General features: G+C 40.2%; 1 protein-coding gene across 1 annotated transcript; it reads left to right on the forward strand.

Annotated features, from left to right (window-relative positions):
• Positions 1–10,118: 10,118 nt before the first annotated feature.
• NKX2-4 (NK2 homeobox 4) lies at positions 10,119–11,588 on the forward strand. Its single transcript, XM_039222282.1, has 2 exons — positions 10,119–10,581; positions 10,969–11,588. Exons 1-2 carry the CDS (start codon positions 10,119–10,121, stop codon positions 11,586–11,588), a joined length of 1,083 nt encoding a protein of 360 aa, XP_039078213.1.
• Positions 11,589–13,076: the final 1,488 nt, after the last annotated feature.

Genomic DNA, 13,076 nt, shown 5'->3' on the forward strand with positions numbered 1-13,076 from the left:
TAGGGTATTATTAGCCTTATCCTCACCTTGTAAATGGGCTATATTCTAAAAAGGCTATGTAATAAACTTACCTCTGGTCCAATTTCACTTCTAGAAATCTAGTCTGCAGAAATATTTGTACCAGTACACAAAGATTTGCATGTGTGTTCACTGCAGCACTGTTTGTAATAGAAAGGGGTGGGGAGAAAAGGAGAGGGAACAGAAAGAGGAGAGGCGAGAAGAGCCTAAATTCATTATCAGAGTCTGATGAAATATATAGTACAACCACATCACAGAATATAATGTGATCATTAGAAAGAATGAACGTCTACATGCAATGCCATAAAAGCATATATTTGTACTGACAAGGAATATATGTATAGGCACTGATGTGCAAAGTGAAATAAAATATAATTAAATGAAGAAAGGAAATGAATATATGTGTGATAATACCAGTATATCTTTTCAAAGTGTGAATAGAAGGTCTAGATACATAAAGAAAAATGTATATATGCTCCATAGTATAAAATTACAAAGATTTAGTGACAAAAATCTCAGTAATTTTTATGTTGGTTATTGAAAGGACATCTGTATATGCTGGGTTAAATAGGATATACTTTTAGGGGCACCTGGGTGGCTCAACTAGTGAAGCATCCGACTTTGGCTCCGGTCATGATCTCACAGTTTGTGGGTTCGAACCCCGCATCCGGCTCTGTGCTAACGGCGCCTGGAGCTTGTCTTCAGATTCTGTGTCTCCCTGTCTCTCTGGCCCTCCCCTGCTTGCTCTCTCTCTGTCTCTCAAAAAAAAAAAAAAAAAAAAGATTAAAAAAATATATACTTTTATTTAATCTCACCAGTTTCTTTTTACTTTCTTTAATGTAGCCACTAGAAACTTTAAAATTATATACGTGGCTCACATTGTATCTCTATTGAACAGAATTGCTCTATATAGGTACATATTATTTTCAGTTTGTCTTGCAGCAAGCTTCTATCTGCTACTTTAATAATTTTAGTACTAAGCTGATAGCAATAATTAATGCCTGTAACTTGCAAATCAAATATTTATAATTCACTATAACCTGAGAAATTATATTAATTTTTCTAAGGAAATTATTTTATTCTGTAGTAAGGTAGGAAAGAAACACCTTTTATCACTGCTCTATTACTATCCCTACTTATAGCCACTTAAAGCTTCCAAACTTTCTTCTCTCCTTATAGAGAATATGTATACAAAACAAACATCGATTTGAATAGTAAGTTTGTAAACTTTCTCTAGATAGCCCTCAAAATAGTCTGACAATGTAGGAATAGTCTCATTAACAATAGCTACTCAAATATTGCATAAATTCTGATCCATCAACCTTGTAGGGATGCAGGAAAGCAGTATAAACAATTTTCTTTGAGATCTCTTTCCCTACTCCTTTTCAAAATATTTTTTCATTTGAATTCACTGCCAATGTCAATCACACTTTAAGTTCTCTTCTATTGTATTCATTACATGAAATAAACACCTAGAGTTCATGAACATGCCTAGCACACTGGCAAAAGATTAATAAATGTTAGTGAGTTTTAGTATATTAACCTTATCCCCACACTCCAATTGGGCTATACTCTAAAAAGTTCATTAATAAGTCAAACTGCTTAGAACTTGACATGTATTTTCATACATATATCCATACACACACATATATTCACATGTATGTAAATATATACACATTTACATATAATTTAAATTAATAAATTAATACATAGTGTGCATATAATTTTAAAGTACTGGTTCAAGATCTAGATGTATATGCCAAGAATAAGTTTCTACTCTCTGGTATTAGAGGGGCTCTCTTCCCAATTTTCTAAAGCACTCAAGTTACTCTTAAGCATATAGCAATCACTTGACAAATTATTGGTTAATACAGTTGTGTGTGTTCATTCCAGATATTTTTGTTCTGGGGGCTTTTTTTATGAAAAGGAGAAAACATAAAATAATATAATAATAATACATCTTCTTATATTTAGAGGGTTTTATAGGAAAAGGCTAGACATACTTTGGCATAAAAACCTGAAGTAGATATGATTCGTATAAATCACAGTAACTTAGCCTCAGTATAAGAACTTCCTAATAATACCAAACTGTTGAACACTGTGATGGCTTTTAGGAAGTGTTCTTTGAAAAGTATGGAACTCATTCCTGCAATATCAGAAGACTGCATATCTGGACCATATTATTCTGCTCCCACCCTTCAGAGTTATCTTACTTAAACTGATTTGCATTGGGGCGCCTGGGTGGCTCAGTCGGTTGAGCGTCTGACTTTGGCTCAGGTCATGATCTCACAGTTCAAGGGTTTGAGCCCGATATCGGGCTCTGTGCTGACAGCTAGCCCAGAGCCTGGAACCTGTTTCAGATTCTGTATCTCCCTCTCTCTCTGACCCTCCCCTGCTCACACTGTCTCTCTCTGTCTCAGAAATAAATAAAACATTAAAAAAAAAATAAACTGGTATTGGGGGCTCAAATATTTGGGAATGGCCATGATAATGAGCCAACCTTAGGGAATAATAACTCCTTATGCTACAGAACTGTTAAGTACTTTATGCTCCCTATGTGAACCCCCCAACCCCTGAGGAGTTTCTAAGTGAAGTGTTAGAAGAATCAGGGGTTTTTCTCCCTAAAAATAAAAAAAATAGAAACAGCCTTTTTCAATTGGCTCTTAGGAAGCTTAGGAACAAGTGGGAAGTTCAACTGTAGGAACATAGTAGGCTTCATGGCCTGTATAGTTGTTTTTTTCACCTAGATCTTAACTTCCTACTTTCATACGATCTTTATTTGTAAGGTTCAGATTTTCACTAAATGTTAGAAGTACACAAATCTATTTATTTATAAACTGCTTCATATCCTTTATGAATCAATGTAGAGGAAGAATAAATGTATAATTAAGCTTTTCTCTTTTGCATTATATAATTAATTCCTCCTGAGTCTCTATCTCAAAATATCTATGTAAGAGCTACAACTTACCACTTGAATGCATAGAAATATGGCAATTTATATGTGGAAGAAAACTAAGGACTATTTATGATTAGACTTTGAGTATGAAAAGTGTTTGGTTTTTGTGTTCACATATATTCATTTATTGCCTAGAAGCTAAAGGCAACCCCATATGGAATATGCAGAATATGAATATACAGAACATTCTCCATTTCCCCCTTTTGAAATAGGTATAGAATAGATACTCCAATTTGTTCATTTAAGATCCATGACCAAATAATCTCTTTTTACCACATAAATATTATTTTTCATGAGCAGAGCACTTATACCACACTTATACATACTGAACCAGGGTTTTATGTGAAAATAATTTCAGAGGGCACTGGAAACCTCAGGTTTCTTTTCGATCCTCCCGTGTCTTTAGAAAGCAATTCCTAAATGACCATTTCCATCACCCTTTTAATCTCTGCAAATTGTTCATAAGAGCTGCATCAAGGCAGTCTGCCATCAATTATGTTCATAATGGTAGCTCAATCATATATGGACCACCACTGATCATTCTAAAGAAATAGTACATTTAAGAGAATTAACTCTAGAAAAAAATCACTGCACATACCAACTTATAGTTTAATAAAATGTCATATGTGAAAGTTTTTATTTAGATCTTTCAGAATATTTTATAACAGTAAGGGCATAAACACAAACAATGTGTTGTGCTATACACAACATTCAGCCTTAATATACTCTTCACAGTTCAAGATTTATTTATCCCATTAAAAAGTGAACTTTAAACAATTACAAGTTCAATTTTAAACTTCCTTTCTTTTTACTGTGGAATTTTAAAAAATCTTTCAGCCATTGAAGTTTGCCATTTATTCTTATAGGTAAGTTTGGGTTTTAAAATTTTTTAATGTTTATTCATTTTTGAGAGAGAGAGAGAGAGAGAGAGAGCGAGCGAGCATGAGCAGGGGAAGGGCAGACAGAGAGGGAGACACAGAATCTGAAGCAGGCTCCAGGCTCTGGGCTGTCAGCACAGAGCCCAATGTGGGGTTCCAACTCATGAACTGTGAGATCATGACCTGAGCCAAAAAGTTGGATGCTCAACCAACTGAGCCATCCAGGTGCCCCAAGTTGGTTTTGTTTTTTGAATTTTTCCTTTTGGATATATATACTTTATATTTTGGAAGAGATTTGGAGTAATCTATGTCTTCTATTAGATAATTATGTATTATACCATATACCAGTAAATTGCTTTCATTCAAACTGATTCTGATTTTCTCAAGCAATTCTTATTTGGTATTTTCCACTGATTTCCAGTAGTTTGTAACTTGTAGCACTTTTGTAAAACTTCTATTATTTCTAGTTCTGTTTGAAACCAGTCTGAATCACCCTGCAGTATTGCCTGTCATCATTCCCCGAGTGGTAAATCAAATTACATTTTAAATTTAGTGCTGTACTTCATTTTCTAGAACTTAAATACTAGGTTTACTGAAGAGTCAGATTCCATTATTCATTTACTTCACAAACTTTATCACTCAGTTCTCTTTATGGCATTCAATGTTTGGATAAAGTAGATTAATAAAATTATTTATATTTTCAAAGAAAATTACTGAACCAATAATTAAGTTGTTTAAAATCTACCCAAATTCATATTGATTTATGAAGCGAACACTAGGCTAAAATGCAGATACATACAACTATCTGTTGAATAGCTCATCATTAGCAGGACATGGGACAAAACAGGACAAAATTGGGCAAATTATTCTCAAATTGTATCACTGTCAGTTACTTCTTCTAAAATGTATATTGTAAAACTCTATTAATAAATGCAAAAGATAATACATTTATTAAAATGTCAAAAATTGGAATTTCTACTTCAAGTGATGGCAACAAATAACCCAATTGCCTGACTTAAGTGTAAAGACTGATACCTTCCTTTATAATTACAATTTAATTTGTAAATGTAAGGTGATACACATCTTTAATGAGACTTGCTGTAAGAGACTTTACATTAAATTCACTGAGCTCCTTAGATATGGAAGAATTGAGAGCATGTGAGAGAAAAGTTATAAAAGTACATATTTCTAAAAAAGGTATATATATTCACTAATGAGACATGTGTAGAGAGAGGGTTAAATCTTTAGAATGACTACCACCACCCACAAAATAATAAATAGAAATATGGTTTTGCCTAAAATTCAAAGGATTTTTTTTCCTGTAAAAAAGCTATTTAAGACATTCCAAAACATGGAAAAATATGTCAAAGATATTGTTCAATGGAAACGCTATTATATTCTAAAAGGTCTTAAACATTCTATGTAAGCAAGATACACAAGTAAACTTGTTACTCAGAAATAAAAAATGTATTTAAATATCGCCATTGTTTCCCCAATCTAGTATTTTATTACTTACTCTAAAATATTTTTTTAAACACACAAAAATTCAAATTTCTAGCTCAAGCTCAAAATCCTAGGGTAAGAAAGTTATGACATACTAGTCAATTTTCATGTATTTACATCCCTGGGTAGCCTAATGTTATTCTCTACAGTGACTATAAAACCTTGTACAGTGTGACCATAGAAAGGGAGGTTTCTACTTTTTGTTTTGTAAGAGTCATTTAATTGGACCTCCTTATTATGATGATTTCCACAGCAATGTCTTTAACACCTACCATTCATTCTTACATTATATTAATAATCATCTTAATTTAAAACCTATCCATTGGTCAGAAGACAATTTTCAATCGAAAATACCTTAATTTCAAAGAGTAACTCAAGTTTTTTTAATTGCAGAGTTTGCATTTGTTGAAGCAAATATGAAAGGGTGACTGTAGGGATGAGGTGAGGGGTGTCAAGTTTTCTAGCCTCTTCCTCTTGTTCTCCCAGAGAGAGATTACCATTTCTCCCCAGCCCTAGTCCCTAGATGCATTTCAGTGTACCATGGAGAGATGGACTGAGGATTCAAGGAGGGAAGCATGGCAGGGAGGCATGCAGGTACTGTGAAAACCCTACCTCTGCTGTACCCCATTGGGAGAGGGGGAGAGAAGCAACAAATTGCATAAATCCAAGTGTAAAATTATCATAAGGGATTCAAAATAATTGAAATGAACACTTAAAAGAGTTTTATGATTAAAAAGAAATGAGAACCAAATTTCAGAAATTGATGAAATCAGCACTTTTTCAATATTTTATTTATTTATTTATTTATTTATTTATTTATTTTTTAAATGTTTTATTTATTTCTAGGAGACAGAGAGAGAGACAGCGTGAGCAGGGGAGGGTCAGAGAGAGAAGGAGTCACAGACTGAAACAGGCTCCAGGCTCTGAGCTGGCAGTCAGCACAGAGCCCGACGCGGGGCTGAACCCACGAACCGCGAGATCATGACCTAAGCGAAAGTCAGACGCTTAACCAACTAAGCCACCTAGGCGCCCCTTTCAATATTTTATTTTAAAGTAATGTCTATACCCAATGTGGGGCTCAAACTTACAACCCTGAGATCAAGAGTCCTATGCTATACTGAGTGAGCCAGCCAGGTACCTCAGAAAAAAATTTTAATGATTTTTTAAAACTTTTTATGTTTTATCTTTGTTTTGTTTCCTCTTTACAACCTCAAATTTTGCTACAAAGTACTATCCTGACATGGTTCTTTATTCCTTCCCAATCGCAAGGATGGTATTTTAAAGTTACCTCCACAAAATAGGCACTTTTTTAACCAAAATATTTCACAATTATTTTAAACTAATCACAAATGTAGCAAGTGTTTCATTTCTAAAAGTCACTTATCTTCTTGAATGTCAAGCAAAAGTTATATTTTCAAACACAGTCTGTCTTTATAAGAAATTGGGACCCATTAGAAATCTATTTGCTAGACAGAAAAGCAACAATGTAGAAAAACACATTTCCCTTTAAGTTCTGGGGGGATATAGCAGACAGTTTCTCAACATCTCTCAAGCCCCTTTCTCTGAGCTTTCTGACAAGAGCAAATCCCAAATTTGGAAAAGGCTTCTATTTCAGATTTTTTTTTTTTTTTTTTGCCAAATATGTTTGGTCCTAAGGGTCACATACACATCAGAGATTTTCAACAAATGCCACATTTTTGTCAAGAAGCCAAGATCTGAAACTTTTTGCCTAGAAAATTTTCTGTCTCTGCCACAACCCATTGTAAAATGGTCGTATGCTTCAAATTGTACAGACTATCCCAGGAGAAACAGGTTAACAGTGCATCTGAAAAGGGAAAGTGAGAGGCTGGAGGAGTAGGAGGGCCATCTCTTTTCACTGTATTCCCTTTGGTGGTATTTGCTTTTCCACCCCCCCCACCCCCCCCATGCCAGTATTGTTTTTAAGGAAAGAGAAATTCCACTCCCCCAAAAACATTCCTTAAAAATACATTTCCTGTGACATCCAATTTAGTAAATAGTATTTAAGAATCTACTGAGTATAAATTTCCATACATAACGTAGGCAGATAATAATCAGATGAAGTAAATTTGATGAAAAGCTTTAATGGAGTATCATTTGGACTGTTTTAATTTGTGTCTGTATATAAATGTACATATACATCCTCCAGACTATATTACTTTCAGAATCATCTGCATATATCCAAATAGTGTTTCCAGCATAAAGTTACATAATTTCTAAAATGAGACACAAATAATTGAGAAAGAGAAATGTTAAAGATTATGGATATTTCCCCCCACAACTAATGACTTCTAGAGAAGGAGTAATATTTAGGGCATCAAGTTCCCCAGCAGCCAGAAAGTAACTCTCAGCAGAGAGCCTCCAGATACGATATTTTTTTTTTTCATTTAAAAATGGGATCCTTCCATATGTAAATGAACCTGTAGCAGGATCCAATACAGTTGAAAAACAAAGTAAGCAACAACTTGATGTGAACTGCCGTCCTGTGGTTCTAGACAACAAACTACATAAGATGAAGTATACAGTCTGAATAAGGAGTAAATAATAATTACCTGGAAAAATCTTATTATAAACACTTTTTCAAGTGGGTAACTAATCAACATGAATGTTTTGACAATAAGTTTCATTTCTGAGACATGTTTGAACTTGAAAAATAAAATAAAATGGTTCACAACGGAATTTTTAAATCTATAGATGCCATAACACAAATAATTTTACTTACCTTGTTGTGGCTGAAGAAAGTTTGAAATGAAAGACTATCTACTATTTTTTATTTAAGCTACTACAAGTAAACAATACAATTTGAATTAAACCAGAATTTAAAAGCCAAACTGCAGTTTTCAGGATTCCAGCAATCACTTAAGTACATACATAAATGGTTCTTTGTGGGTCACTAATTTTTAAAAAATTAATAAATAATTCCAGTGTAGGTGAGGACGAAGACCTAGTCCAAGTGATTCAAGGTCAGGAAAGACCTGTAAAAGTAACATCATGTTAAATTGTAGCAATACTAATCTTGTCAAGTCAATTAACTGACAACTGTAAACAATTCATGTAACTTTGCCTTTCATTCTTTTAGTATTTTAAAATACTACTCTACACATTTGTCTGGTTGACACTTTGTTCTCATATATTACCATACTGTTCCCTCTCCATACACCAAAGGATTGAAGCCCAACAAGAAAAGGAATAGGTAACACTGTTTTTGCCTTCAAGACATATACCGTTAGGTTAAACTGGAATCATTTCCACACATCCTTTTCTTCTTCCTAAACAATAAAATCTGGCTTAAGAAAGTAATCTCCTCGTTTTTCTTTCTCCTGCCCCACTAGTATCCAGGAAAACTTCAAAACTGTATCTTCATTTCCCCATTTTCATTTTTTAAAAAACTGCAAGGTTGTTTTCAAAATTTAGTCAATATGCTTTGCACACTTCTTTTGTCTTATTCTTTGTCATGTTCAGCATTTGGTGGAAAACTTAGACTAAGTTCTTTGCGGGTCAATTTGCAAATTAAAGAGTGACAAAGTTTTTTTTTAATAAGTTTATCTATGGTTTCATATTTTTTTCAAAAGGAACTATCATTTTTACCTGGTTTCTGCATCCATTTCATATTCCTTGAACAGGTTATATATTTTCTAACAACAGAAAGACCCATTTCAAACAACCAGAGATATTTAGATTTTCAAGTTTTTCCCCCCTCTTCTTTTTGATCATGGTAATAAGAGAATAAACCCTAAGTTGGATATTTATTTGAGAGAGAGAGGGAAAGTGGAGGGAGCGGAGAAGGAAAAAAGCAGCAGCAACAGCAAAGGGAAAGAAAACTGTGATGAACTTTACATGTGCAAATTGAACATGAAACAGCCTAACAAATAAAAATGTACTCTCTTTCTCTTATCCAACCCTCCATCCCCACAGATAAAAACAGAATACTTACAAGTTAGCATCTATGTATTTGTGGGGGTCTCTGTGTGCGTGTTTTCTCTCTTCTTTGGATTTGGCTACTTGGAGCTAATTTAGAAGTGCCCGTTTGGTTGCCCACAAAATGATGCTTAAGGGTCTAAAGATGCATAAATTAGAAGCCCTACAAAGGCAGAGGGTGGTCATTGTACCTCATCTCTTTATGCGCTCTTATGGTGGGACCCAAGAGCCTTTTTTTTTTTTTAACACTTTAGATGATGGAGCGAATGAGGCGCTGGTCGCCAGAGAGGACGAGGAGAGCCCTGCACACCCCCCTCCAATTCTGCACCACATCCCCGCTCTCCAAATATACTGGGCTTTGCTACAAAGTCCCTTTAGGAAAACTGCGGTCTGGACGGGAAGAAGCGACGAGTCCTTGACGTCAAGCCTCGACGCCGACCTCGGAGTTTCTATTTCTGGTGCTCGAGGGCTGGGGTAACTGCCAGGGATTGAGGCGGGAAGGATGGAGAAAGCAAAGGGGGGTGATTTTCTCAAGAAACACCCAACTGCCCCCTTTACCTTTTTGCCTCCATTACGGGGGGTGGGGGGTAAAGAAAAAGATGTCAATGACCATTGTTTGCTCGTTTGGGATGTTGCTCCGCCCCCCGAGTCTGTCGTAAACCTGGCGGCGGACTAAAATAAACCCCAGATCCCGCGGCTCGGGGGCTCGCCGCGCCGCCGACTCCTCGTCACAGGCGCTCCCGCCGCAGCCGGGGTGGCGGCAACGAGCGGCCGCCGCGTCCCGCTGCGCCCGCCCCGGACCCCCCTACCTGGCTGTCCGCCGAGCCATGTCGTTGAGCCCCAAGCACACGACGCCCTTCTCCGTGTCCGACATCCTGAGCCCCATCGAGGAGACCTACAAGAAGTTCGGCGGCGCCATGGACGGCGCGCCACCCGGCCTGGGGGCGCCCCTGGGGGCCGCGGCGGCGGCCGCCGCCGCCTACCGCGCGCCTCCGCTCGGCCCCTCCTCGCAGGCGGCGGCGGTGGCGGGCATGCAGCCGCCGCACGCCATGGCGGGCCACAACGCGGCGGCGGCGGCGGCGGCGGCGGCGGCGGCGGCCGCGGCGGCCGCTACCTACCACATGCCGCCGGGCGTCTCGCAGTTCCCTCACGGCGCCATGGGCGGCTACTGCAACGGCGGCCTGGGCAACGTGGGCGAGCTGCCCGCCTACACGGACGGCATGCGGGGCGGCGCGGCCGCCGCGGCCACCGGCTGGTACGGCGCCAACCCGGACCCGCGCTACTCGTCAAGTGAGCGGGGCGGGCAGCGCGGGGACTCAGGGCAGGCGGACGGCGCGGGCTTTGCCTGCTACAGCCCGGGAAGCGAGCGCGCGCGCGCGGGGCCGAGGGTGCTGGGCCCCCGGCCGGGGGCGCGCAGGGTGGGGGGTCCCTGGACCCGGCGGGGGGCGCTGGGTCGCCCGACGCGCGGAGGGTGCTGGGACCCAGCCGGGAGCTCGCGGGGGTCTTGGGACCCTCCGGGGGGCGATGGACCCCTGGGCGCGCGGAGGGTGCCGGGACCCAGCCCGGGGTCCCGCCGGCGTCGCGGCCGGCTTGGTGTGAAGAGCGCGGGGCGGCGGCGGGTGAGGGCTCCCGGCGGGCCTGGCGCTCACTGGGCTTCCCCCTCGGGCCCCTCCCCAGTCTCCAGGTTCATGGGGCCATCGGCGGGCGTGAACGTGGCCGGCATGGGGTCGCTGACGGGCATCGCAGACGCCGCCAAGACCCTGGCGCCTTTGCACGCGGCGGCGGCGGCGGCGCCGCGAAGGAAGCGCCGCGTGCTCTTCTCGCAAGCGCAGGTCTACGAGTTGGAGCGGCGCTTCAAGCAGCAGAAGTACCTGTCGGCGCCCGAGCGTGAGCACCTGGCCAGCATGATCCACCTGACGCCCACGCAGGTCAAGATTTGGTTCCAGAACCACCGCTACAAGATGAAGCGGCAGGCCAAGGACAAGGCGGCGCAGCAGCTGCAGCAGGAGGGCGGCTTGGGGCCGCCGCCGCCGCCGCCGCCGTCCCCGCGCCGTGTGGCGGTGCCCGTGCTGGTCAAGGACGGCAAGCCGTGCCAGAACGGTGCCGGCACGCCGACCCCCGGCCAGGCAGGGCCGCAGCCGCCGGCCCCGACGCCGGCGCCCGAGCTCGAAGAGCTGTCGCCCAGCCCGCCAGCGCTGCACGGCCCAGGGGGCGGTCTGGCGACCCTGGACGCGGCGGCTGGGGACTACGGCGGCGGCGTGCTCGGCGCCAACCTGCTCTATGGCAGGACGTGGTGACCGCGTGGGCGCCCCGGGTTGGGGTCCTGCCTGCGGCGCAGAGGCTGTACTAGGAACTTCGAGAACGGATGGGGAAAACACGCCGAAGCGGACCCTTGTGTACGCGGCGATCAAAAACTAACGAATAGGTCATGGAGAGGGGCACGCTCTGGACCTCTCCTCTGGGGTTTGGGGGACAGCGACGGACCTGGAATTGAGAAATACCACGCCAGGAGGCTGAGGTGGTGATTTCCTCCTTCCAGAAGTTCCTAAATTATTCGAAAAGCTGGCTGTGTCCACTTCCACCACGTTCCTAACCAAAGCTCTCAGAGTTCTAAAAGTTGGAAACTTTGTTGGTGTTTGTAGCTCTAAAAATCAACCCAGCTTTAACAATGAGTCCGATTTTGGAGTGGAACTTGAGAGAATAATTTTCAAAGGCCTCCCCCTTAAGTGCAATTTCATTAATGTTTGATTGAAAGTAAATTGTAGCTCAAGGTGGATCATGCACATAGCAACATTATTGCAGGGGAATTATTTCCATTTAGGTAATAGAGAAATGGAATAAAAATAATCAAAACACTGCTTATATGGATTGATAACAGCTTTTTAAACTTAATGCTGATTTTAGAATGTTTTCATCGTTATTTGGCAAATTAGCGTTTCTATATTACCCTGAAAGAGGATATTTCCTACCATAAGATTGCAGCTCAGTATAAGAAAGAAGGATTGTAAACTACTTTTTATGTAAAATCTGGTCTCCCAAATCAATCATAAAATAAATGCATGCTATCCTTCCATAGACAAATTATTTGCTTGTCTGAATTTGAATACCTTAACAAAATACCAGAACAAGCAAGCAAATTTGTTAAAATTGACATCAGTTAATCCATATTTCAAAGCATGTCAAGAGGGAGGAGAATAGAGTGATTTATTGAACTGTAACCAGAATGTAAAGAATAAGAAATATTTATAATTTTCCCTCATTTCAAACTTAATAGGGGTACATACCGATCTTCTTGGTGTTTTATTGTACAAATAATGTATTTACTCTTTAATATGCCAATTTATATTTCCTATGTTTAAAATTGATATTTAAATATAACTTAAAAGAATCTTAAGTACTTTTTTTGGTAAAAGTCAAGTGGTCATTTCTTTTTCACTAAGTTGTATAGGTTTTCTTTTGGTTTGGCGCTTTTTTTTCCACTTTTTGGCATGACATGACAACGCAGCTCAGTTTACTCACAGTTTAAATAACTAGTATTGGTGTAAAATCACCAAAAACAAGCTGAAAAACATTAGCTTATATAAAATGAATGAAAATTATAACATGGATAAGGCATGATTTATAAATGATAAACACAAATGGTTACCAGAGACCCTAAAACTCCTATACATTTGAAGTTTTAGAATTAGTTTGAAGCTGAAACATTTCACTTCATTGTTCGGGCGTTTTTTCTGAATGTGCAAAGTGAATCTTACGGAAGCTGTTTTAGAAATTATACATGCACT

The sequence above is a fragment of the Hyaena hyaena genome, unplaced genomic scaffold (assembly GCF_003009895.1).
Source record: "Hyaena hyaena isolate Hyena2069 unplaced genomic scaffold, ASM300989v1 scaffold_1103, whole genome shotgun sequence".
Classification (NCBI taxonomy): Eukaryota; Metazoa; Chordata; class Mammalia; order Carnivora; family Hyaenidae; genus Hyaena; species Hyaena hyaena.